The 24,302-nt window shown below is 44.2% G+C and overlaps 1 protein-coding gene across 3 annotated transcripts; it reads left to right on the top strand.

Moving 5' to 3' along the window:
* The first annotated feature begins 240 nt into the window (after positions 1–240).
* On the top strand, positions 241–16,231 carry KLF15 (KLF transcription factor 15). 3 transcript variants are annotated; one of them, XM_006131258.5, is made up of 3 exons: positions 241–455; positions 4,917–6,024; positions 14,223–16,231. In XM_006131258.5, the coding sequence occupies exons 2-3, from the start codon at positions 4,982–4,984 to the stop codon at positions 14,389–14,391; spliced, it is 1,212 nt and encodes a 403-aa protein (XP_006131320.2). In that variant the 5' UTR covers positions 241–455; positions 4,917–4,981; the 3' UTR covers positions 14,392–16,231. The 3 variants fall into 3 exon arrangements, with proteins under 3 accessions (XP_006131320.2, XP_089637347.1, XP_089637348.1); XM_089781221.1 differs by lacking the exon at positions 241–455 and adding an exon at positions 1,638–1,754; XM_089781222.1 differs by lacking the exon at positions 241–455 and adding an exon at positions 1,798–3,724.
* The last annotated feature ends 8,071 nt before the right edge of the window (positions 16,232–24,302 follow it).

Below are 24,302 nucleotides of genomic sequence, written 5' to 3'. Positions count from 1 at the left end.
CAGAGATAGAGTAAGCAGGGAGGCAGCCAAACATTCCTGCCTGAGCTTGGTTGGCTGTGAGACAGAACAGGAGGGGACAGGCAGCAGGGAGAGGAGGCGGAGGGGAAGGCCGAGGGAGAGAAAGGATAGGATGCCAGATGCATCCATTGACGACAAAACCCTCTGACCAGCCCCTTTGCTTCTGCGTTGGCCAATGATGCGAGCGGCTTTGGTCGAGCCTCTTTCAAGCCTTCCCCTGCTTTCACTGTGCTCCCCTCCCTGGCAGTCATGTGACGGGGATATAGTACTACACTAGGGGAGCTAAAGGACACATCAGCAGCCTTGCCACTGCTGTTGCAAATCGGGACCCTGCCTCTAGGCACTTTTCAAGGACAACATTGAGCGCGCGCTGGGATATCGCTTGTCTGTGATTGGGGGGTTGTGTTTTTGGGGTGTGTGTCTGCGGAAAAGTTCAGGTAAGGAGGAAAGGCGCGTTTCTCAGCCGCAGAGCGCGGGGTGTCCTGGCTGCGCGGGGGCGCGTGGAGCCCCGGAGCCAAGGGGAAAGGGGGGGGGGGAGAGATGTCCGGGATTGCGGTGGGAGGAGTGGGGATGGGAACATGCTAGAGAGAAACTCTGGGGTCAGCGTTGGGGAGGGGGAGGAGATTTGGATTTACTGAAGTTCGGTGCGAAGTGTGTGTGTGTCCGCCCGCCCCCCTGGGCTGGAGGGTAACAGCCTATGGCACGGTTTCTGCAGGGGCGATGTTTACCGCCGTATGTTGGCAGAGAAGGGGCCGTTCCCTCTGCCCAGCGCTGAGACCCGCTTCGGGGCCGATGGTGCCAGGAGTTACCCCTCCCTCGGGAGCTTGCCCGCTCTCTGGCCGTGCCTCCTGCCGATGCAGTGCGGGCTCGTCCTGCGCCCGGGGCCTCCCTTGCACGCGGCGGGTGTGCTCTTTGTAGCAGGCGAACGGGTAGCTGGTTTCATTTTAAAGCCCCCCCCCCCACACACGTCTTTGCACGGGGGCGCCGCACCTGGCGTTGAGATGCGTGTGAATTGCACAAGTCGGTTGGTTGTGTGGCTCCCGATAGTAGCCACAGGGAGACCCCCGGCGCCCACCCCAAGCAGAGGCTCGGGCTGCAAAGAGCCCCTCTCCCGTGCGCCCCCTGTGTGCAGCCCGGCGGAGGGGGGGGGGGGGGCGGCGTGTGCTTTGCTCGCAGGCTGTTATGGTAATGTTGACAGGAGGAGCAGCGAGGCAGGGTTACTCTCGGTCAAGCTGAGAGCTCTGGGGCCGAGGAGAGGGAGGGGGGAGCAGCAGCGATGCGCCGGGGCCCTTCCCTCCAGGCCCAGCTCCACCAGGTGGGCTGAGCACACTTGGGCTTCCCAGCCATGAGTGCAAAGGCAACCGAGGCTGAATCGCAGCCTGGCGAGGCCGGGGGGCTCTCAAAAGCAGCAGCTCCTGCCTGGTGCAAGGAATCGGTTGAAAGGGAGCCATTCACTAGGGAGAAATTAGCATAGAAATGCTTGGAACGAATGTGTGAGCAGCATGTGCAGGCGAGCCAGGGAGCGGATTATTGTTTTCCCCTGCGGTGGCTGGTAGATAAAGTGTTTCCTCTTTAAGAGAGCAGGGAAGAGCTTTTCAAAATCCTGCTTGTTCCACTAGGCTTTGAAAGCGGTGGAATGGAAAGCATTCTTCTGAGCTTTCCAGCCCCCCTTGAAAAGGGGCTCTCTCCCTAGCATGCCGCATCAATGCACCCTCTCTTTAATGCACCGTTCAGAGGTAATTCTTGGCATGGCTACCTATTGTAAAATGTACTTTAAAGAGGCTCCTTACCAGGCAAAATACTCCCGAGAACTAATTTCAGTAATCAAGCTCTCAGGTGCTGCTAATAGAAAATGGATTTTATTTTCAAAATGTTAGCTGGCTCCTGGTTTCTTTGAAATTCAAGGCCCACTGAGTTTCAAAGTCACTTTATAGGCACAGTTTTGTGGCCCAGTTGGAGCAGGATTAGTTCCTTACGCATTTCAAATGCTCAAAGAAAAGTGATTCCCCTGGAAAATGGTTGCCAGCTTATCCACAGCTGCTTAGGAAGCAGCAATTGGTAAAATATGCTGTTGGTGTTATCAGTTGAATGATATATTTCACAGGATGTTTTAAGCACCACCAGGAATAATAGGCTGCTAAATTTCTATCAGCAAGCCTCTGAGGCCTTGTCTCTTGTAATTTTTACACAGAAACCTTGCTTTACAGAGGCATGTTAGCCTTTTATTAGCCAGTCACTAAACATACAACAGTTAAATAGAACAATGTGGCTCTGTCATTACATGCAAGAAAACAAAGCTGATGGAGACTAGAGTGCTGTGGTTCCCTGCTAAACAGCTGATACAGTGCAGAAGTGGCTGCATTTCAGTGGCATAATAAATGAAGCCTCTTTTATAAATTGTTTTGGAATCCTTATGGATGAAAATGCTGTATATAAATGTTAGATATACGATATCATCATTAGTTTTTATTTACCTAACTGGTTCCAAATGTCTGGTTTGGGCCATATCATTAGCCATGATTCTGAGGAATTTTGCTCTTTAAATTGGCCAGGAGTGTGTATATTTTGTCATTGATTTCAGTGGGAACAAGAATGGTTTCCAGATTGAAATAGACAGTTAAGAAATCGTTACAAAAAATCTTTTTCTGGGTTAAATTTGCTGTCATTCTAATACTTTTTTACACACACACACACCCAATCTCTCTTTAGAAAAAATGTTTTGTGTGCAAAATCTTTGTGGTCACAGCTACAGCAATCAGAGGTTAGAGCTGGAGCAAAATGGGAATAGGCAGGATTTGAAGCCATCTGCCATATGGAAATGTGCCTGCCACATCAGTGGTTGTGTCTGCTGTTTGCAGCAAGAAAGACATCCACCAGTGTACTCAAAGATTCACAATGCCAAATTCTGATCTTTGTTTCACTTATCTAAATCTGGAGTAAAACAGCTCCACTGACTTCTGTTGAACTAACTAACTTTGCACTGAGGTCAAAATCTGACTCATGGTCATCTCTAGACATATTTCAAATATTCTGGAAATCACTTTTACCATTAGAAATGATGATGCACTAAGGTCACAGAACATGGACACTAACCTTTGTTTGAACTTCCTCACATTGAGTACATGTGAGTATTTCATTATCAGTTTGCAGGAACAGATGACTGTCACTGGGTCCAAACCACGAAAATGTACAACTTGGCCTTTAATTCCCTTTTCTTCAAAACCATCCTCCCTCCACCACACATAAAAATAGATAAGGAAGGTGTGGCTTTAAGAAGTGTGTTTTTCCTTCCACTTCCTGTAGAAGGTTAATAGACTGATGCTGATGGAGCATGTGAAGGTTGTTGTGGACAGCATGAGCTATACACAGATTTATTTTTATTTCCTCATAGAAGACAGAGAGAGAGAGGCAGTTTTGCAGATCAGGCAGCATAGGTGCCCTCTAGTAATAATAAACATCTCCTACCCTCCGCAAAACTGAACACTATTGACTATTCATGGCAAAGTGTCCATAGCACAGCAGCAAAGCCTGTGGAAAATGACAGTGTGTAACAAGCTTGACTGGCATTTCCTTCATGCTAGGTCATATGCCTTTTGACTCTCTCTGGCTCACTCACTCTCACTCTCTAATACACCCTCACTGACAGATCAAATGACATCTGTCTCTGCAATCCACATACCTTCCACAGAGAGGCATATTTTATTATGTCTATATGCAGCTCAGTTTTCACTCAGTCACCTTGATTGTGGAAGAGGACCGGGGGTCAGTGTTCAGTGAAGTCTGCATACAGTACTTTCATTTTAGCTCCTACAGGGTTATTATTGTGCAGCTATTAAGCAGTGTTTTCTCAGACAGAACTCCCAGTAAGACTGCTGTGCCTGTACTGAGGGCTACAGGAATTGCATTGCTTTCAGTGGGAATTTTGCCTAAGAGAGGACTGCAAAATAAGTAACTGAACCTGTAACTCTCTAGTTACGTGAGTAGTCCCACTGACTTTAGCTAGGATGTTCAGGTGAGTAAGAGATTGAAGGATCAGGCTCTTTGGCCTTACTAAACTGTGTGTTCAGAGTACAACAAAATGCAGTAGCTTGCTGTAGTCAGAATGACATGAAATCCTACGCAAGAGCTTGTTTCCAATATAAGCTTTCCCAGTTTAGAAGCTGGCACCATGCTTAGGTCATCACAAGGCTGTATATCTAAGTGATAGGCTGCCTGGAATGATGAGGTGATACCAGCACAATCAGCTGGCCTGCCAATACATGGTAATTAGCCCAGCATGGTGCCAATCTTATTAAGAGTGATGCAGGTGATAATGACGTTAGCAAACTGATTCATTACATCTGGAAAGGAAAATCTTACTAGTAAAAGCTGAAGCACGGAAATATTTTTGGCTCCTGGCAGACTGATCCTTGTATTATGCTGATTAGCCTATATCTGAATAACTAAGGAAGTTAAAAATAAAGTCAATGAAAAATTATAGGCTAAGGAAAGGATTTGTTCTTTTGTGGATACAAGTTATAAACTTTATTTGTTTTTTGGGTGGTCAAAATGTCACCATCTTTTTTCTGTTCCCTGTTTCATTGTCAGGCAAAAGATTTTAAATGTATTTCCTTTTGCCAGTAATAGTCTGAAAAGTCGCTGTAAATCTAACACACTGTTGTGAAATGATTTCTGAAAAAAATCTTTTGCAAACTTGTGGTGAAATCTTGGAAAATGCCTAGGCCCTCAGAATCCTTTGGGGGTGATATAGCAATATGAAAACTTGTAGCAACATGTATTCCCAGTGAAACTGCATGCCTATGACTTTCATTTGAGATAGAGAGATCTGTAGATCTAGTGCATAGAGATTAATGATTAAACCTCACCTCTGACTGAATATTTCTGTTCCCTGTATTCAGGCTTTCATTTGAACTTTCACTGTGTGGTATATGTTGGTGAGATATCCCTAGCAGATCATCCAGGAATGGTGGATCACTTGCTTCCTGCTGATGAATATTTTTCATCCACAAGATCCTCTGTTGGATACTTTGGGGACATGATGGCTGGTGGGAGGTTGTATCAGATGCTGCCCTCGCCTGTGTCCGAAGATGACAGTGATTCTTCAAGTCTTTGCTCTTGTTCCAGCCCTGATTCCCAGGTTCTCAGCTCTAGCTATGGAAGCACATCTAGTGCTGAAAGTCAAGATAGTATTTTAGACTATTTACTGTCCCAGGCTTCCTTAGGGAACACCCCTGCCGCTTGGTGGGACAAACGGAGGCTTCAACCAGTAGTGAAAGAGGAGTACTTCAGATTGCCTGAGTTTGCAGTGGAGATGGAAGATTCTGGACCATTTCAGCCCACGCTTGAGGAGATTGAGGAGTTTCTGGAGGAAAACATGGAGTTGGATCTTAAGGAAGGACCTAAAAGTGAGACCAAGGACTTGAGAGCTTGCAATCCAGTTGCCGTTGCTTCAATTCAGCAAAAAGACCATCTGGTGCCTAATATTAACTTGAAAGAAAGTGAAAATGAACAATCAAGTAGCTCAACGGAAGGTAGCGATGTTTCAAATGGAGCACTATCCTTGGAAGGAGGGATACCTGTCATGCTCCAAATTCAGCCTGTACAGATCAAACAAGAGTCAAATACAAGCCCTAGTTCACAAGGACCAGCACAAGAGAATATTAAAATTGCACAGCTCCTAGTCAACATTCAAGGACAGACATTTGCACTTGTGCCGCAGATAGTTCAGTCATCCAATTTGAACTTGTCCTCTAAATTTGTCCGCATCGCTCCAGTCCCTATTGCTGCGAAGCCTATTGGGCCAGGAGGCATGATTCAGGGTCAAACAGGGATCATCGTGGGTCAGAAATTTCAAAAGAACCCCGCAGCAGAACTCATTAAAATGCACAAATGTTCTTTTCCTGGCTGTACCAAGATGTACACAAAAAGCAGCCATTTGAAAGCACACCTGAGGAGACACACAGGAGAAAAACCTTTTGCATGCACGTGGCCTGGTTGTGGATGGAGGTCAGTACTGCGATGCATTTGTACTCTGTACACTTGACATAATATACCAGCCAAGCAGGTCTGAGCCAAGTTAATTTATAAACAGCTTTGCTGTTCTCTGAAACCTGGTTGGTTGGCTTTAAAATTAAAATCACTTCTCTTAATGTTAGATAATCCAGGGGCTTTGGTGCATTGAATAGCATAGCATTACCTCTTGACATTCTGTACAAAAGTCTAAAAAAATTACCCCAGTGACTCACATTTCATTTCAGAATGGCCAGATGAGACTTGCTACTGCATTGCTTTGTATCTTATTTGGCCCAATTGCAATATACCATCTCCACATGTTCTAGTGATACAAACTAGGACACCATGCAAGTTGGGTCATTGGATCACAGCCACTCCATTGCTAATAATATGTGATTGTATGTATTTGTAGATTCAATTCCATGGAGGTCATGTACAGTCAGTGAAGGGCTATGAACAACATATACGCTTAATAAGACCACAATAAAATATGAAAACATCACATGCTATTTTGTAATTTTCAAAATTAAAAAAGAAAACCCATCTTGAGAAAGCTCTCTCAGTATAGGGTATGCTACTCAGATTGAATCTGTGTTTATGTTCTAGCGTAGAAATGTCTACCAGTGCCCATCAAGCTGTGCTCCTGAGAGTTGTACTTTTCAAAAGCAATCTGTTAAAACAATTAGAACGGCTGGCTAAAATTTTCCGACAAAACATTTCTTCAGTGGAAAATTGAGTTTTTGAATAAGTAAAAATGTATACTAAATATATCTGCTTTCCTCAAAATGTTTGATTATTTGTTGGAGAACTGGGAACTGAAAAATGTTTCTTTTGTAATTAAGAAGTTGAAATGTCCCATGGAAATCCCTTCTCTTCCATTTTCCAATTCACTCTGAAGCCCAGCCAGTTTCTTAACACTAGTACGTGAGGTATGTGACCGCTAGAGATGGATGAATTTGTTTGAGAGGAAAAGGTCACAAGTAGTCTGAAACTTGTCCCTTTCATCAAACTTATCATGCTGAGGTTTCCCTATTGCCACTAGAGCTGAGTGGATCATTTGTAGCTAATACAGGTTGAACCTCTCTAGTCCAGCACGCTTGGGACCTAACTGGTGCCGAATCAGAGAATTTGCTAGACTATGGGAGGTCAGTATCGTCTAGCAGCATTGCCAGCACTTCCACTGCTTACTGGGCTCATAGAATTAAAGGTAAATTAGAGCTAAGTAACAGCATAGAACACTGAGAGCCAGGACTGGTGGTTGTAAACAAACTTTTATGGGACCATGGGAAACTTAGTCACACCATGATAAGTGGATATCCAGCTAATTAAACTCAGGCTGGACCACAAATGTTGCTGGAAAGGAGAGTGTTGGTCTAGAGAGGTTCAACCTATACTTCCTGTGATCAAAAGCTTCGGAGGGGTTAGTCTGTAACTAGAAAAACTTAAAAAATAATAAATAGTCTAGCAGCACCTTAAAGACTAACAAACATGTAGATGGTATCATGAGCTTTAATCTGAAAAAGTGGGTTGTACCCACGAAAGCTCATAATACCATCTACATGTTTTGTTAGTCTTTAAGGTGCTGCAAGACTATTCGTTGTTTTTTAAGTTTTTCCTGGGATGTTTTTCCTCACTCTTCTAATTCATGGAGGTTGGATGCTTGAGCAGATTGCATTTTTCCTTAATGTATTTGCTACCAATGAAATTTTTGACAAGCTTTGGTTATTTCCAGCCTTGCGATTCAGAGTGAACTGAAATGTGTTGCTTAATTGTGATTGGTCACACAAATCATATGGCATTTTTCCATGCTTTCATTGGATGAACATGCTCTCTATGTGGCTTTTAGTATTAATGCTTGCAAGGTACAAATTTAAGATTGGTTGTCCTCTAGCATCTGTGTGAGCAAGCTTGTTGCTTGCTTTCCATGAGCCACGATGCCGGTGAAACTAGATTGTCCACATTTTTGTGGGAAGGGAACAAAACAACAGTTGAAACGTGACCATAGTTTAATTCTTTTAAAAATCTGAATGAATATACGTGGGAAATTTATTTGCAATACTCAGTTAACCACCAGTGGCAGTGGTCCTGATACAGGCATATTTGAGGTCAAAAGTTGACTTCCCAGAGCCCTGATTCTGCCTCCATTTCAGCTCTGTTGATTTCAGCACTGTAGGACCAGCCCTCAGGAGTCTGTTAGTTGTTGTTTTTTGTGGGTGGTCTCCTGTGCATATATCTTATAAGAACACTAGTATTTTCCAGAATGTTAGTCAAAAGTGAATGTTAAGGAAAAGATATGCAGCTATATGAGCCTATTATTCCTTGGGATGCCTCTTATTGAGTGACACCAAGGGTGAGTTTAGCTTCTGTGCATCCACAACCTTACAAGGGCTAAAATCTAGTGTGAATGGTGCATATCAAAAATGCCAACAGGGCAAGGCGGGGGAAGGGGGCATGAAAAGTACTGGTCCAGATGGTGGCTGCATCTGGAACCTGTAATTTAGAGAGCCAAATGCTGGAACCCTTGGACAGCCACAACTCTTTATGGGCACAAGCCAGTAGAGGCTAGGGATTAAATCACTTCCGTACAAAGAAGGCTTGTTTCTGGCAACTGGATATTTTTCCAGACTCTTCATTGTGATTGCAGCTTTATGTTTAGAATAACTTAGAGCATAAACCTGAACCCCTGGTCCAAATGCCCCGTGACTTTGGATGTATTCTGATTGGGGGTGTAAAAATCCATTTAATCAATTAACTGGCTAACCATTGTGTTTAACTGGTTAATCTGTTTAACGGGGGTGGACAGTGGACTGCTCCAGCTCTGCCAGGCTGCTGGTTAACTGTAACCAGTAAGCATCAGCCAGTAAGGATGATGTTTACCAGTTAACGGTTAACCATTCATATCCCTCATTCTGATCCCAGTTTGAAATTTTTCAGGTAGGGCCCATCACTAACATAGACCAAAGAAGGGGCAGACTTTCAAAGAGGCTGTTTCTATCACAAATCTTTTAGAAGAAGCTTGAGATTCCAGCATTCCCATGTGTTCTTTTCAGACATCAAAGTCAGACCTGCAGTGATATACCATAGTCAGAGCAAAGTCCCCTTTCATCAGTAAAGCATGTTTACCTTTTCCAGAAATTCAAGGAGAGCTGTGAGCTCACATGACTAAGTCAAGTACATCTGGAATCTGTTCTGATCTTTATATCATCCAAGTTGAATTTATGCACTGACATGCTGCTGATTTCCCAATTATTTTCCTTTCGTGTGTGTGTGTGTGTGTGTGTGTGTGTATTTTTCAGCAAAACAAACTTAAAATCTGAGTTCATGGAATTTAGAAAAAGGTTTATTGGTGTAATTTGAGTCATAGAATTTAGCTGGGAAAGAAATTCCCAATCAACCCTATATAATCTTTAAGTGTAGCAAAGCAAAGTGATAGGCCAGGTTAAACTTTTACAAGCTGCCTACAGCATGGGATTTCCAAGTTCCTTTCTGAATACTGACCACTACCAACTTTTGCCTCTCCATCAAGAAAGCAGAGCTGCTCTTTTCAAACTTACACAATATATAAACAGTGGCATACAGAAACTGCCAGTGACCCATTTAGTCCAGTGTCCTGTTGTACTGATCAGGGCATTGATCCATGTCATAGCAGGATACACGTTAGCTTCCTCTAGGTTGGTTGCTAATGCCTGCCACTTCTGAGAAAGGCAAAACCACAAAATTCACAACCGAACGTCAGTGTAGGAAACTGGTAAAGAACAATGCAAGCTACGGCACTTTGAAAGGGAAGATGTCAATGGCTTTATGAATCATACTGTTGAGTTTGAATTAGCTGTAACTTCTCAGGAAGAAGTTCTTGACAATGATGTTGGTCTAGACAGGCTGCCGGAGTTGCCTGGTACCACAATGACCTGAAAATGTGAATAAGATTTTTAGGGGCTGATTTTCATGTATACCAAGTTCTTTTACACTGTATGAAGATGTGTCTAAAGGAAGCTTTCTGTATGAAGCTATGTATTTCTTGAGCACACAGTGCATTACAGAACACAAATAAAATCCAGGGGCCAAAACTCAAGCTGTAGGTGGATGGGGAAGGGGGAGTGGAAGGGGAGGAGATCTTTGCGAGGATTCCCTCATTTGCATAGATGACTCATAACAACATCCTGTTATTGAGGAGGCTTTTCCTTCCAATTTTAAAAGCAACAAGGTTCAAGCCCAGGCCTCTGGGATCCTCAGATCCACTTACACAGAAAGCCTCTGCCCTGGCCCTTTTACATATATTGTTTCTCCATCCCTCCACCTTCTTTCAGCCCCTCCTCCCCCAAACTTGCCCACACTCTACCTGCTGCCCTAGCTGGGATCCCCAGAATGGCAGAGAGGCTTCTGCAGGGTCTTATGGGGATGGGGAAAGGTCTTATGGAAAATGGCTGACCCTTTCTTCTACATGGGAAGGGGAAGATGTGCCTGAAGAACCTCTGTGTTCCATTATTGTTATTTACTCACTGTATGTATCACAGTAGCTCTCAGTATTGGGGCCACATTGTGGGCAGTGCCTAGGCCTTGTTTCATAGTTGGATGCTCCCTTTTCTATGATACAAGACCAACAAGAGCTAGAAATTTAAAAGGCAATAGAAACTTTATTAAAACTTCTAGTTAACTGATGGAACTGCAATGTGCAAGAGGTCAGACTAGATCGTCATGATGGTCCCCTCTGACGTTAAAGTCTGTGAGACTATAACTCAGTTCACCCAGACATATTTAGTCCCGTAGTCAACTGTTGGGATGCTTCATTTCTGAATTCAGAGGGAAACTGTGAAGGGCTGACAGGTCCTTTCCCAAGTTCCTGGCAGCCTTGCCTTTGGAATAAATCCTTCACATGAAATATACCCTAAATGAGATTTCTAGGATGCACCCACTCCTTTCCAAGATAGGTCTTCCTTAAGTAAAAGCTAACAATCTGTTTAAATAGTATGATGCAGATCACTGACTGTAGCCAGCAGGTAAGGTAAAAGGAAGACAACAAACTCAATGTCTTTCTGCACTTATAGAGCTAAATTCATCCCTGGCTCATCTCCATCATTTGCAATGGAATTATAAGAAGGGTGAATTTGGCTCTTCGTATTCATGCAAGATTTCCAAATAGCCTTTGTTTTTATTTGGGAGGAGCTGTCATTTCTTAGGTGCTGGGATCCTAAAATTTGGGCTGATACTCGTAAGTGGTGCCCTCTTTTTCACTTGCTACCTGCTAGACTTTGGAATTCTATCAGTGTTTTTAGACTGTAAGGCGAGGCGGGACCATTATGATCATTTAGCTGAACCACTGCATAGAACAGGCAACAGAATTCTAATAGTTTCCCCGTTCTAACCTTTAGGGGTTATTTTTGTATAAACACAGAAAGAGAGATAGCTAGAGAGATTTATTTCTGTGGGCCCAGTAAGGTGATCTTTCCATGAATGCTGGGTAACAGCACTGCAACATTCTTACCTCTTCAGCGAAGGGCTTCGTTATGAGGCTAAGTGTATTTTTGTCATATTAACTCAGATTAGCTTCCAAGGCTCAAGTAACACACACATCTCTCAATTTTCCCTTGGTGAAATTGCCAGAGATACATTGCAGTTCTCCTGCTCTGAGCTTGTTTCAGCTCCCTCCATCCCACTATTCCTTCTTTTTTATAATGATATTGTCAACACAGAAATCATGAGCTGCATCTTCCTGGAATGGCTGCAAGGAGGATTGCTCTCTGTTTGTCTCTCAAAAGACCTCTCTCCTGTGGTGGATTTCTCTTCTGCCTGAGAAAGCTGACTACTTTTCCTGCCAAACAAATCAATTCCTTGCCCAACACACTGTCATCTTGCCACTATGATCTCTTGGTGAGGTCCTAGCAGCTCTCAGTCTGTGAAGTTCTGTGTGGTATATGCTGTCCTTCCCTTTTTTATTTTGTGTAGCTGCTCTGAAAAGTTTCCAGCATCCCATGAACCTGTGGTTCTTAAATATAATTCCTTTAAGGACATTGCATCAGGCCCAGCCCAGTGAAGGAGTTTCATATACAGTTAATAGACAGCCAGAGACATAGGCTCTAGTCTCTGGGCATGGCTTGCTACTCACTGCTGGCAAGGGCTAGCAGTGTTAGAAAAAGAAGAGTTTGCAGGTGCAGATGGGGCCGATCCAGTCCTTGATCTCGACACTCAAGAACTTTGGGAAAGTCTGGTTCTGTATCAAAACCTGAACTATCCACTAGCTCTGTAGCAGACAGTAGAATAATAATAATAAAAAAAGAATAAAATAATCCTAAATTCAAACACACCAAACTTTAGTAAAATGTGGATCCTGACCATTTATTGGTGTCATAGAATCATCTCTCATTGGGTACGTCTACACTTGCACTGTAGTTCGAACTAGGGATGCAAATGTAGGCGACCGAAATTGCAAATGAAGCGGGGATTTAAATATCCCGCGCTTCATTAGCATGATCTCGCCAGCGTGTTACTCCGCTGAACAACTGTTTGAACATGAAAGTGCGCCCTTGGTTCGAATTAACATTACTCCTCATTTTTTGGTAACCCCTTGGGTTTAGTTCGAACTAACACGTCCCAGCGCGTACTTTCATGTTCGAAACAGTTGTTCAGCGGAGTAACACGCTGGCGAGATCATGCTAATGAAGCGCAGGATATTTAAATCCTCGCTTCATTTGCAATTTCGGTCGCCTACATTTGCATCCCTAGTGCAAACTAGGGTGCAAGTATAGACATACCCATTGTGATTTGTATGTATTTTCTTGTATGAAGAATTTACAATGTGAGCCGTAAAATCTCTTTCCACCTGAAATGGTGCTCTTTGATTCCCCTCCAGAAAAACAGTATATTTACACAAGTGGTGTTGTGCTGTTTTTGTTCCATAAATGCACATTTTCCCACGTGTCCTTTCCCCTATTTATTCAGCAAACACCCATGACTTCATATATTTATTGTAAATAAATGGGTGATATCATTTCTTGAGAACTCCTTTTCTGTGCCTGTCTTTGTTACGTGTTCTGGCAACTCACCCTCATCATGCTTTGTTGGACAGCAGTTCAGCATGTATCCAGAAGGAATTGTCTTAGAATGACATTATTAACACTTGGGCTCCCAGCATGGGTATGGGCTAGAAATAGTATCAGCCCAGCTGCTAGGTTCCAAGGGTTCGTTGGTTTATCTGAGTTTAATGGGGGCCTGTGAGATTCATGATGGCTATTTGGGGAATATTCCTTGGCAGTTGTGGGTGGAAGGCATCTAAAAATAAAATGATGTTGGGAAATCTAACTTTGGAAACTGAGGTTCAAATCCTTATCTCAGTTTGTACCAGTGTAACCCCAGAGTAACTGTAGTGTAGTCAGTGGAGTCATTCTGGATTTACTCCAGTGTAACCATGAGCAGGAATTGAGAGAGAGACAGTAATAATCCTTTATTTAATCATACTGCTGCAGGAAGGAAGAGGCAAAGGAAGGCCGAATTCATAGGTCAGTTCAATAAGCTAAGTGACTTCAGAGTAAATATGGCTGACTGGCTACGTAGTCACTCCCTCAGAGAGTATCTGGCCACAGTCTCACAAACTAGTCGTGACTGAGGATACTGCTGTTCCTCTAGCATTCTGCACCTGCCAAGGTGAGACTGGTAGAAGTCATAGCTTTGGTGCATTGTTGGTGGTCTCTGCTCAGAAGAGACCCATGACTGAAGTTTAAGGAAGATGCTGCAGGTTAGGATTGAAGTGTATTGGAAGAGCTTTGTGGGGTTTGAGGTTGGAATAGCAGGGAGTATTGTGGGTCAGGAGTGTTGTGGCATTAGCCTGGTTGTATGTATGCATAGTCAGGGTTAGGAAAAAGCTTATACAACGGTAACTCCTTTTGGACCGTCTCCAGTGCTATCCGTTCTAATTTGCATGAGCACCAAAGAACAGTGCCGTGAAGAAGGTAGAGTGATACTGCTGCCCCCTATTGAATGGAATGAAAACTGTTCTTCTGTATGTTATGGCCCTTCTATTGTTGATAGATTCTCCTTTAGGTCAAATGTTTGAGCTTTTGCAGCAGGATCACTTGCATTCTATTCCCACTGCTGCCGTGAAGTTCCATGCATGCAGCTTGGGCTATGAAAAAGTAACAATACAAAAATTAGCAGCAAAAATCTGAAGAGGTTTTTCTTTTCTAAACCTCTGCTTGCAGGTTCTCCAGATCAGATGAACTCTCCCGGCACAGACGCTCCCACTCTGGAGTGAAACCTTACCAGTGTCCTGTCTGCGAGAAGAAATTTGCTCGAAGTGACCACTTATCCAAGCATGTCAAGGTGCATCGGTTCCCTAGAAGCAACCGCTCTGTGCGCTCAGTGAACTGAATGGTCCCACCTACCCCTTGCCACGTGTCCATACCAGAACAGCCGACAACAGCACTTTGCTCACTATATTTCTTGTGATAATTTATTTGTCTCCACAGAACAGTCAGCGCTGTTACTTCACAATACCATGTCTGACTGTTCTGTGTTCTACAAACATGGTTTGAGAACTAAGTTCTTTTGGGGGAGGGTGTGGTGGGTTTTTTATTAATATTATTATTATTATTATTATTTTATTTTCCTTTCCTTCTATCCTTCCTTTTGCTGCTGCTTCTTTTTGGAAATTACAGTGTTTTATTTTTAGCTGCTTTCTGCTGCACAAGGCAAATGTATGGGCTACTTGCTGCTAGTTAATTATAGTCCTAGCATTCCTGAGGGCTTTGCTCATGTACAGGGCCATTCATTGTAAGTTTTTATTAAGCTGGTCTATTTGTCCAGTTTGGAAACAGTAAGTTCCTTTTGAAATGAAAACAGCTCCTTTGTTTTTCAGTCATCTGAGCCAAGGATTCGTGGGGGCGGGCAAAAGGAGAAGGAACAGTTGGGAGACGGGGAGTAAGTGCGATTGGAATTTGTGTCCCTGTTTTCTCCAACACACTGTCCTTGCCATTCATGATTTGGTCAGCAACTCTTGTGCACCCAGAAACTGGATCTGACAATGTCTTTAATACAAAAAATCCAAACGCTCAGGTCATATTAAACGGGCTGGAAGGCCTTTCACCATAGATCAGTGTAAACTGTCTGCATGTCTTCCATGTTATGTGGTCAATGTACTCTATTTTATTGAGTGTGGGGGAGATGCCCAAGAATGATTACCTTGGCTCTGGCTCTTTGTTTTCCAGAATGTCATCTAGTGGTTAGAACAGGGAGACTGGGTATCTGAACCCTAAAATTCTATTCCTGACTCTACTGTCGTCTCATGTTGTGACATATGAGCAAGCACCTTACAGGTTTGGTGCTGTAAGGTGCTGGCCATTTCATGTAAAGTGCTGAGCATCTAACTTCTCTTTACTCAGTGAATGCCTAGCAGGTTTGAGCCCTGAATCTCTTCATAGCTTGGTTTCCTCATCTTTACAGTGAAGTTATTTCCCGCCCAGGAGAGACTGTGAGGCTTACTTAGTAATTGTAAAAGCACTTGAAATCCTTAGCTGATGGTGATCTCTAAGTTCAAAGCATTATTATTTTATTATTAACAGCCAGGTAAGAGCTCCACATAGCTGAGGTGAGTGAATGGGTGGGAACAGTAGTCAAAAGAAACAAATACATAGGGTAGCTACCTAAGTGGCTAAGAAGGGAATTTTAAACAATAATCAGACAGTAGCAGCAATGTTGTTATGTTTTTGTTTCTTGTTTTGTTTTTCCTTTTGAACTAGAAATCTTTAGGACACAATAGAATTCAAAAATCAGAGATGATTAGGTAAAGGATATTGCATTTCCTTTCCACTCACAGATGGCATCTTGTCGTCTTGTCAGCCAAATGGGAAATAAAACACTGCAATTCTTGCATTAGTAGATAGAGATGGAGAACATACTATATGTAAGAACAATATGTAGAGCTAAAACTACCTTATTTTAGGAGTGCATTCCTTTTGTCCTCTAGAAATTAATATAAATGAACTATCTTTTGTTGACTGGTTTATCTCACATCCTATGAATGTATGTAAATAAAACTGTACATAGATGCATATCTATATAAAATATCTTTTAATAACATATCAAAATTTGTGTAAATTGGAAACAAAATATCTATAAAGCCAGTGTACATAAGTTACAATTCTGTATATTTTCTTTTGTTCTTCATAAAATATATTTACTTTGACAATAAAATGAAAATGGAAATTTTAAATCCCTTTTGAAATTATTTTTTCCCAATCATTGTTGAGAGAAGAAATTAGTTCCTCAAATTTGTTTCACCTGAACATAGCTACTTAGATTTGGGGTGAAAGGGTGAGGCAGCAGTTGGTCCGCTGTTGACTTCAGATGCTTTTGTGATCCTGATAGGCCCTAAGTTGACTGTAGTAGTGTTTCTCTGTTTCATGTGACAGGCATAGGACCAATATTCATCAGGGACCAGAACTCAGAAATTATTGGGGGCCCTGAGTCATATCTGCTGCCTTTTCTATTTTATTTAAGTTTTCATGCCATGCCTGTCAGTCACTGTGGTACCTTGGTGACTTCTGACTGCCATGGAACATGATTGCAGTGCAAATGTGGTTAATGAATGAAAAGCTAACAGGGTTCACAGAGTGAGGTCTAGGGGTTAGCGTGTAGAAAGAGGACAAAGAATCTGAGAGTTCTAGACATGACTGTCAATAGCTCACTGTGTGAACCAGGGAAAAGTACTGAACCACCTATGCCTCAATTTTCTCATCTACAAAATGGGCATAATGATACACTACCAAAAAATTCACAGGGGTTAATTATAAAATGCTAAAATGAAAGGTGCTAAAAAGAGCAAGGGATTATTAGTAATAATAATAGTCAGAAGCCTATATTGTGAAATTAAGCAGCTAGTAGGAAAATCCTGAACCATGTAACACCAATGTAATTGTGAATACACTTTAGTTTGATTTTCTTGTGAAAGCCCTGAATTCAACAGAATGGCACAGAAGGTCTGAAAGCCCTCCATGGGTCTGGAGAGGAGGACACATTCTGTCCTTCTTTCTTCTACTCTTTCACAGATTCAGGGCATAAAATATGCTGCTCTCCAACTCTGCACAGGGGGACACTTATACTGCCTTGAGTCTTTTTGCCATTTGAGGTGGAACTCAATTATGTATTTCCTGTCAGAATTTTCTGCATATATGCAGGAACTGCTGTAATGGGTCAAACCAGCGGTGGATTTGAGGCAGGGTGAATGGGGCGCCATGTCAAAGGGGGGGGGGTCCATGAAATTGTGCTGCCCGGGGCCCCGCGGTGCTGCCTGGGGCTCCGTGGTGCTCTCATCCGCCCCGGGCCAAACAAGTCACCCACATAGTCCAGAAACGTATCCCTAGCAATGTTCAATACCAGACTAGCATGCATTTAAGGACAGTGTCTATTATTTTCCTGACCCACAAGGTACTCCACCAAAACATACTGATATATGATTCAAGACTTTCTATAACTTTGATGATGGCTTTACAGAATTCTTGCATGAGAAACAACATAGCTCAGGAATGTGTCAAACCAGGTTCTGTTCACTATCATGTATTGTTAACTCATGAAATATGGAAAGAGCTTAGTCCTAAAAAGATTAGTCTTAAAAGCACTAGATTGATGATTGCACACAAACTTTGAATAGTAAATATTCATCTTTCCCATTCCCTCCCTTTACAGATGTTATATATTAAACCAGTTACTTTATGTTAACAAATACAACCTCATCCCCATCTAACTCAGAGTTCTGATGTTAATATAATTTTGCAATCTACTCTAAAATGAACTAGAAGCAGAAAATCTTATGCTGCTTCAGCACAAGGTATGTCAAGCGGAACTGGAGCTATTAAGAAAACTACTATTAGAACAGAGCAAAAGTGAACATTGTTTAACCCTAGTGTGGGTCTTGTTGCAACCTGGAATATTTTGTTTCCCATGCAATGGCGATTTTCACATTCTTTAAAAAAATAAGTGTATACATTCAAAAATGTGCCTGACAGCAGGCAAACTGAGAGCTTCCAAAAGAAATTTGAAAAATTTGAATGCTTTGCTAAAAAATAGAGCTGTTTATGGGGTGCTAGTACAGGATAGAGCTCCCAAATCTAGGACTCTCTGGTCCGGCAAGGCCACAGATGTTGCGGGACCAAAGAGCCCCAGAGATGGGAACGGGATCCAGCTGAGAGAACATGGGCTGAGGAGCCCCGTCTGGGCCAAGGAACACCTAGTGTCAGCTGGGCCAGGCAGCTGGGGAATCCTGGCCCCAGCTGGGGAATCCCAGCTGCAGTGGGGCTTCTGGTGGCAGGTGGCTGGGCTGGGGATCCCCCTCCCATAGTAGTAGGGCCGGCGGTGGCCGGGCAGCCCCAGCTGGAAACCCCAGGATACCTCTGATAGCAGCAGGGCCAGCCCTAGCAGCGATGCAGTGTGACTAGCCAGGCAATCCCGGCCTGGAACCCCCCAGCAGCAGTGGGGCTGGCGGTGGCTGGATGGCCCCAGCCCAGGAATCCTGGTGAACACTGTGTGGCAGTGTAGCCGGCAGCTGCCAGGCTGTCCCGGTCAGGAACTCTGGGAGACCTTGGGGCAGTGTGCAGGCAGCAGGATGGGGAGCCTGTGCCAGGTCAGCATTAGCAGGGCCAACAGCAGGGCAGGGAGCAAGAGGTAGAGGAGCCCAGGAGTGGAGCAACCAATAGTGGAGCACTGACCTCCCCTGGTCTGGCAAATTTGCTGGTTTGGGACAGCTCAGGTCCGGAGGGTGATGGACCAGGTAGGTCCAGTCTATAGTGCCATTGCTGAGTCAAAGTTCATAATGTTTAAAGGGATTTGTCAAGAAAATAATTTTTGGACATGAATGCAGACCATTTATGAAAATTCCTAAAGAAGTTTTTCAATTTTACGTAGATTTAGGCCAGGTCCACCCTACACCCGGAAAATCAGCTTACGGCATAAAATTCCAGCTATGTATAAAACGTACCAGGACTCGACGTACCTTAAGCTGAGCCTCAGTGCCATCCTCACAGTGAGAGGTTGATGGGAGAAATGTTCCCATCAACTTCCCTTACTCCTCACAAGGAGTAAGTGGTCTGGTGTCAACAGGGGTGCCCTCAGCATTCAATTTAGCGGGTCTTTACTAGACCCACTAAATTGAAGTCCGGAAGATCAACTGTCACAGCGTCAATCTTCTGGAAAGTGAAGATGTGGCATTACTTGCACTCATCTAGCTATCATGGACATAGGCCCTGATCCAGTAAGCATGTATGCATGTATTTTTAACTTAGGGTACCTGAGCTGATGATAATAGCATCACCGATAGCAGTGATGGGCAGCTTGCAGTCCACGGGCTTCATGCAAATCCATCAAAATAATCTGATTGCGGGCCATGAGACATTTTGTTGTTATTGACCATTTGCAGACACCACTCCCGCAGCTCCCAGCGGCTGTTGTTCTCAGTGGCCCTAGCAGGCCGTTCACCCACAGGCACTGCCCCCGAAGCTCCCATTGTCCTGGAACAGAGAACTGCAATCACTGGGAGCTGCAGGAGGTGGTGCTATGGATAGTCAATGTCAGCAAAATGTCTCATGGCCTGCAATTAGATTACCCTGCTGGGCCACATGTGGCATACAGGTTGCCCACCACTGATGTAAAGGCTCAAATTTAAACATACACTTAAGTTCTTAAGGGTATGTTTACACTACCACCCTAGTTCGAACTAGGAGGGTAATGTAGGCATACCGCACTTGCAAATGAAGCCCGGGATTTGAATTTCCCGGGCTTCATTTGCATAAACTGGGCGCCGCCATTTTTAAATCCCTGCTCATTCAAACCCCGTGCCGCACGGCTACACGCGGCACGAACTAGGTAGTTCGGACCAGCTGCTCTACCCCAGGGGTAGGCAAGAAAAGCCTGGTCTGCTGGGGGGGGGCACTAGCTGCACCCCCCCCCCCCCCAGCAGACCAGAGAGACGGGGGTGGAGGGACTGCCCAAGACCTCCACGGCTTTGCTCCGTCTCCCTGGTCTGCTGACCTGGGAGACGCGGAGCAAAGCCGCAGAGCACGTGGGCAGCGGGACAGTCCAGGCGCGCCGCGGCTGCCCCACTGCTGGCGTGCTCTGAGGCTTTGCTCCCCATCTCCCTGGTCTGCTGGTCAGACCAGGGAGACGGGGAGCAAAGCCTTGGAGCACACCCGCAGTGGGACAGCCCGGGCGCGCTTGAGCTGTCCCCCTGCGGGCATGCTCCAAGGCTTTGCTCCTCGTCTCCCTGCAGACCAGGGAGACGGGGAGCAGCTTTTCTCGCCCCGGAGGACGGGGGCGGTGGACCGCGGCGCATCTGGGCGTCCCGCCGCTCCCGTCCTCCAGGGCGAGAAAAGCTCCGTTCGTAACTGCGGATCCGACATAAGTCGGATCCGCGTAACTCGGGGACTGCCTGTATTGGCTTCTCCCTGGGGCAGGAGGGGAGCACAGCCTATCTGCTAGTTTCTCCCCCGGACCAGCACAGAGCGGTGGAGCACATGCAACCCACCCACTGGATTCTTCCCAGGGCTGACCCAGGATGGTGGGGGCCATGCGGCCTGGCCTGTGATTGCTCCCTGGGGTGGGGTGCTTGCTGCTCCATTGTGGTCATTCATGAGTATATCTGTCCTTACTATCACACCCCTCCCTTTCCATTTGATGTGAAACAATCACATTCCATGCAGATCCCATTACTCTGGCACAACCACACTCTGACATTGCTTTAGTTTAAGTTATGATAAGAGGAAGCTGCATATCAAATTTGGTGGTTCTACCTCTTATTATTTAGGAGGAATACTCGAACAAATGGACTCACGTGGATGAACATACATACATACAGAAAAACACACAAATATGTAGTAGACTACATATTGACCCTACCATAAATCTATAAAATGACGATCGTGATTGGTTTCCTAAGGTTTGCACATGTCTCTAAAATATTTTAGTAGCCATTTCTGGTTGCTGTCATCTTAATCTCTCTAGAGTTTATCAGAAAAAAAATCATTAAATGGTTGAAGGTAAGAACTAAAGTCTGATACAGTCAAAGGCAGGTATGGCAAAGCCACAATAATAAACTGATATTGACATTAGCAAGTTTAACATATATTTATTTTACCTTTGTCTAAATGGAAGCCAAGATTGGCGTAGTGACTTGTCCACGATCACACAGCAAGGCTGAGGTAGAGCTGTGCATAGAAACAAGAAGTCTTGAAACTTAGTCCTGTGCTCTGCCCAGTGAAGTGGGCCATGTGTAGATAACACACAGTAGATTACAGAAGCCAAAGAGTAACAGAACTTAAGGGTGGGACATCTGATAAGGGAAGGTAAGAACAGGGTATGAGAGAAAGTCAGGTTGTACTGATAATTATTACAACTGGTAAAGGTGCCAAGGAGAGAAGAAAAACCAGTTTGCCAAGATCCTGGTGTCCTAACTCACTACTTAGTGAGGCCAAACTCATTGGCTACATCTGACATGATTTTCCGCAAACGCTTTTAACGGAAAAGTTTTCCGTTAAAAGCATTTGTGGAAAAGAGCGTCTAGATTGGCACGGATGCTTTTCTGCAAAAGCACTTTTTGCGGAAAAGCGTCTGTGCCAATCTAGATGCGGTTTTGCGCAAAACAAATCTGAGCTGTCTACACTGGCCCTTTTGCGCAAAAGCTTTTGCACAAAAGGACTTTTGCCCGGACGGGAGCAGCATAGCATTTCCGCAAGAAGCACTGATTTCTTACATGAGATCGTCAGTGTTCTTGTGGAAATTCAAGCGGCCAGTGTAGACAGCTGGCAAGTTTTTCCGCAAAAGCAGCTGGAAAAAGCCATTGGGTCTAGCTCACCTGTTATTTAAATCAGTTTAATACCAACTGGCTTCAGTGGAATTATTCTAATTTACACCCATGTGAGGGGAGAATCAAGCCTGATCTGAGGCTTTGATTTGGAGCAGTCAATATCCCAGCGCCTCAAGCCACTGGCTTCAATGGGCTGTCTCGTGTGATTAAGGGTGGCAGAACTGGCCCCTTCATGAGGATTTGAATATTGAGGGGAGAGGGTGGAGATTTTCATTGATGTGGAGAGTGTCACACGCCAAGGATTGTTGGAGTCTCTCCACTTCCTTCCCTGGGGATTTCCTGATAAACAGAGCAAGTGGCAGGGAGGTTGGAACATTTCTCCTTTTCTAACATACCACTTAAACATTTAAAGCAAACAAGCAGGTGACTTCAGAACAAAGCAACTGGCAATGACCCAAGGTTAATGACTACAGTGACCTCCTTGCTGTTATGTAAGCCTGCATGTTTTGTAACTCCAGCTCTCTGAACCTGCCATCCCATTCAAGAGAAATAGCCAAGGTATGGACAGGGATGTGGTTTTCCTTCTCCCGCCTAACAGCACTTATTAAATCTGTCCTGTTTGGTTCATTGAACATTACCCATGGTAGCAGTAAAATGCCAGTTCTCTTATTTTGAAATACAGTAGATGCAGTCCTTCTGAGGAGTGCAGGCCTGACTGTGGGAGCTGTGGGCACTTAGCAACTCACAGAAGATGCTGAGCACCTGGCTGGATTGGGTTCATGGGACTGATCCATTTATCACAGAAGTCAATGGGAATTTTCCCCTTGCTTTTCGTAAGAAACAGATTGGGTCCTTAATCTGTTATAGCAGCACTTCCCCAGATCTATATTGTGATCTGACTTTTTTTGTTTTTTGTTTTGGTGGTGAAGCTAACATGAACCCATTTAAGGTGGCCCCTCTTTTCTCTAGATTGGGGTGAATGGTCTACTTGGCACTAAGTCGAGCATGCTGCTGAGAGCTTTCATCCGTGTGCCCATCCTGCCCTTAATTTTATTCTACTAAGGAACGTGTATGTCTTGGCCTGTGTTCTTAGCATTCTGCTAAAATGGGGTCATTCATAAGGCTTCCTATGGCTTACAACAACATTCATAAGGCGTCCTACTGGTTTCGAACAACATCTGAGATGGTTCCAGCCAGCTGGAGCAGAGGGCAGGGTTGCATCTTTCTGCTTAGCTCTGCAAGCCAAAGTATTATGTAAAACAGAAATGAAACATGGGGATGGCAAGTTAACTTTTTGAAAGAGTAGAAGACATAGGTCCTGATTTTCCCTCACTTACCCCCTTGCAAACAAGAAATAACTGTTCCACGTATCTCAGTGAAACTGGCATAGATGAGAGGAGAATCGGACCTGCAGTTTTCTGGAAACAGAAAGGAGAGTAGGAGGCATGTTAACATAAGGGAGATATTCTCTTGCCTCCTTCAATGTGCACAGGGGTGTGGGCTCCATTTATATAGAAAAAAGTACCTCTGCCTTACTATTGTATAGCACTGAAAGAAGGTCCTTGGTGGAACCATAATAGCAAAACTAGATTAGACCCCAAGAAGGAGAAATATCTAGAAACGGGGGTTTGGGTGAAAGGATAACAGGGGTCTCTTCCTGATAGAATCATAGAATCATAGAATAATAGGACTGGAAGGGACCTCGAGAGGTCATCGAGTCCAGCCCCCCGCCCTCAAGGCAGGATCAAGCTCCGTCTACACCATCCCTGACAGATGTCTATCTAACCTGTTCTTAAATATCTCCAGAGAGGGAGATTCCAACACCTCCCTTGGCAATTTATTCCAATATTTGACCACCCTGACAGTTAGGAATTTTTTCCTAATGTCCAATCTAAACCTCCCCTGCTGCACTTTAAGCCCATTACTCCTTGTCCTGTCCTCAGAAACCAAGAGGAACAAATTTTCTCCTTCCTCCTTGTGACACCCTTTTAGATATTTGAAAACCGCTATCATGTCCCCCCTTAATCTTCTTTTTTCCAAACTAAACAAGCCCAGTTCATGAAGCCTGGCTTCATAGGTCATGTTCTCTAAACCTTTAATCATTCTTGTCGCTCTTCTCTGTACCCTTTCCAATTTCTCCACATCTTTCTTGAAATGTGGCGCCCAGAACTGGACACAGTACTCCAGCTGAGGCCTAACTAGTGCAGCGTAGAGCGGCAGAATGACTTCACGAGTTTTGCTTACAACACACCTGTTGATACAACCTAGAATCATATTTGCTTTTTTTGCAACAGCATCACACTGTTGGCTCATATTCAACTTGTGGTCCACTATGACCCCTAGATCCCTTTCCGCCATGCTCCTTCCTAGACAGTCGCTTCCCATCTTGTATGTATGGAACTGATTGTTCCTTCCTAAGTGGAGCACTTTGCATTTCTCTTTATTAAACCTCATCCTGTTTACCTCTGACCATTTCTCTAACTTGCTAAGG

Source organism: Pelodiscus sinensis, chromosome 11, assembly GCF_052426305.1.
Source record: "Pelodiscus sinensis isolate ZL-2025 chromosome 11, ASM5242630v1, whole genome shotgun sequence".
NCBI classification, from domain to species: domain Eukaryota; kingdom Metazoa; phylum Chordata; order Testudines; family Trionychidae; genus Pelodiscus; species Pelodiscus sinensis.
This window is presented reverse-complemented; position numbering and strand designations above follow the sequence as displayed.

Bases quoted from the DNA above. Each gene is read 5' to 3' on its own strand.
- KLF15 (XM_089781222.1), top strand. From the start codon at position 3,670: ATGACATCTGTCTCTGCAATCCACATACCTTCCACAGAGAGGCATATT. The intron at 3,725-4,916 runs GTCTATATGCAG...CCCTGTATTCAG, and splicing joins AGAGAGGCATATTTTATTAT to GCTTTCATTTGAACTTTCAC. The intron at 6,025-14,222 runs GTCAGTACTGCG...CTCTGCTTGCAG, and splicing joins TGGCCTGGTTGTGGATGGAG to GTTCTCCAGATCAGATGAAC.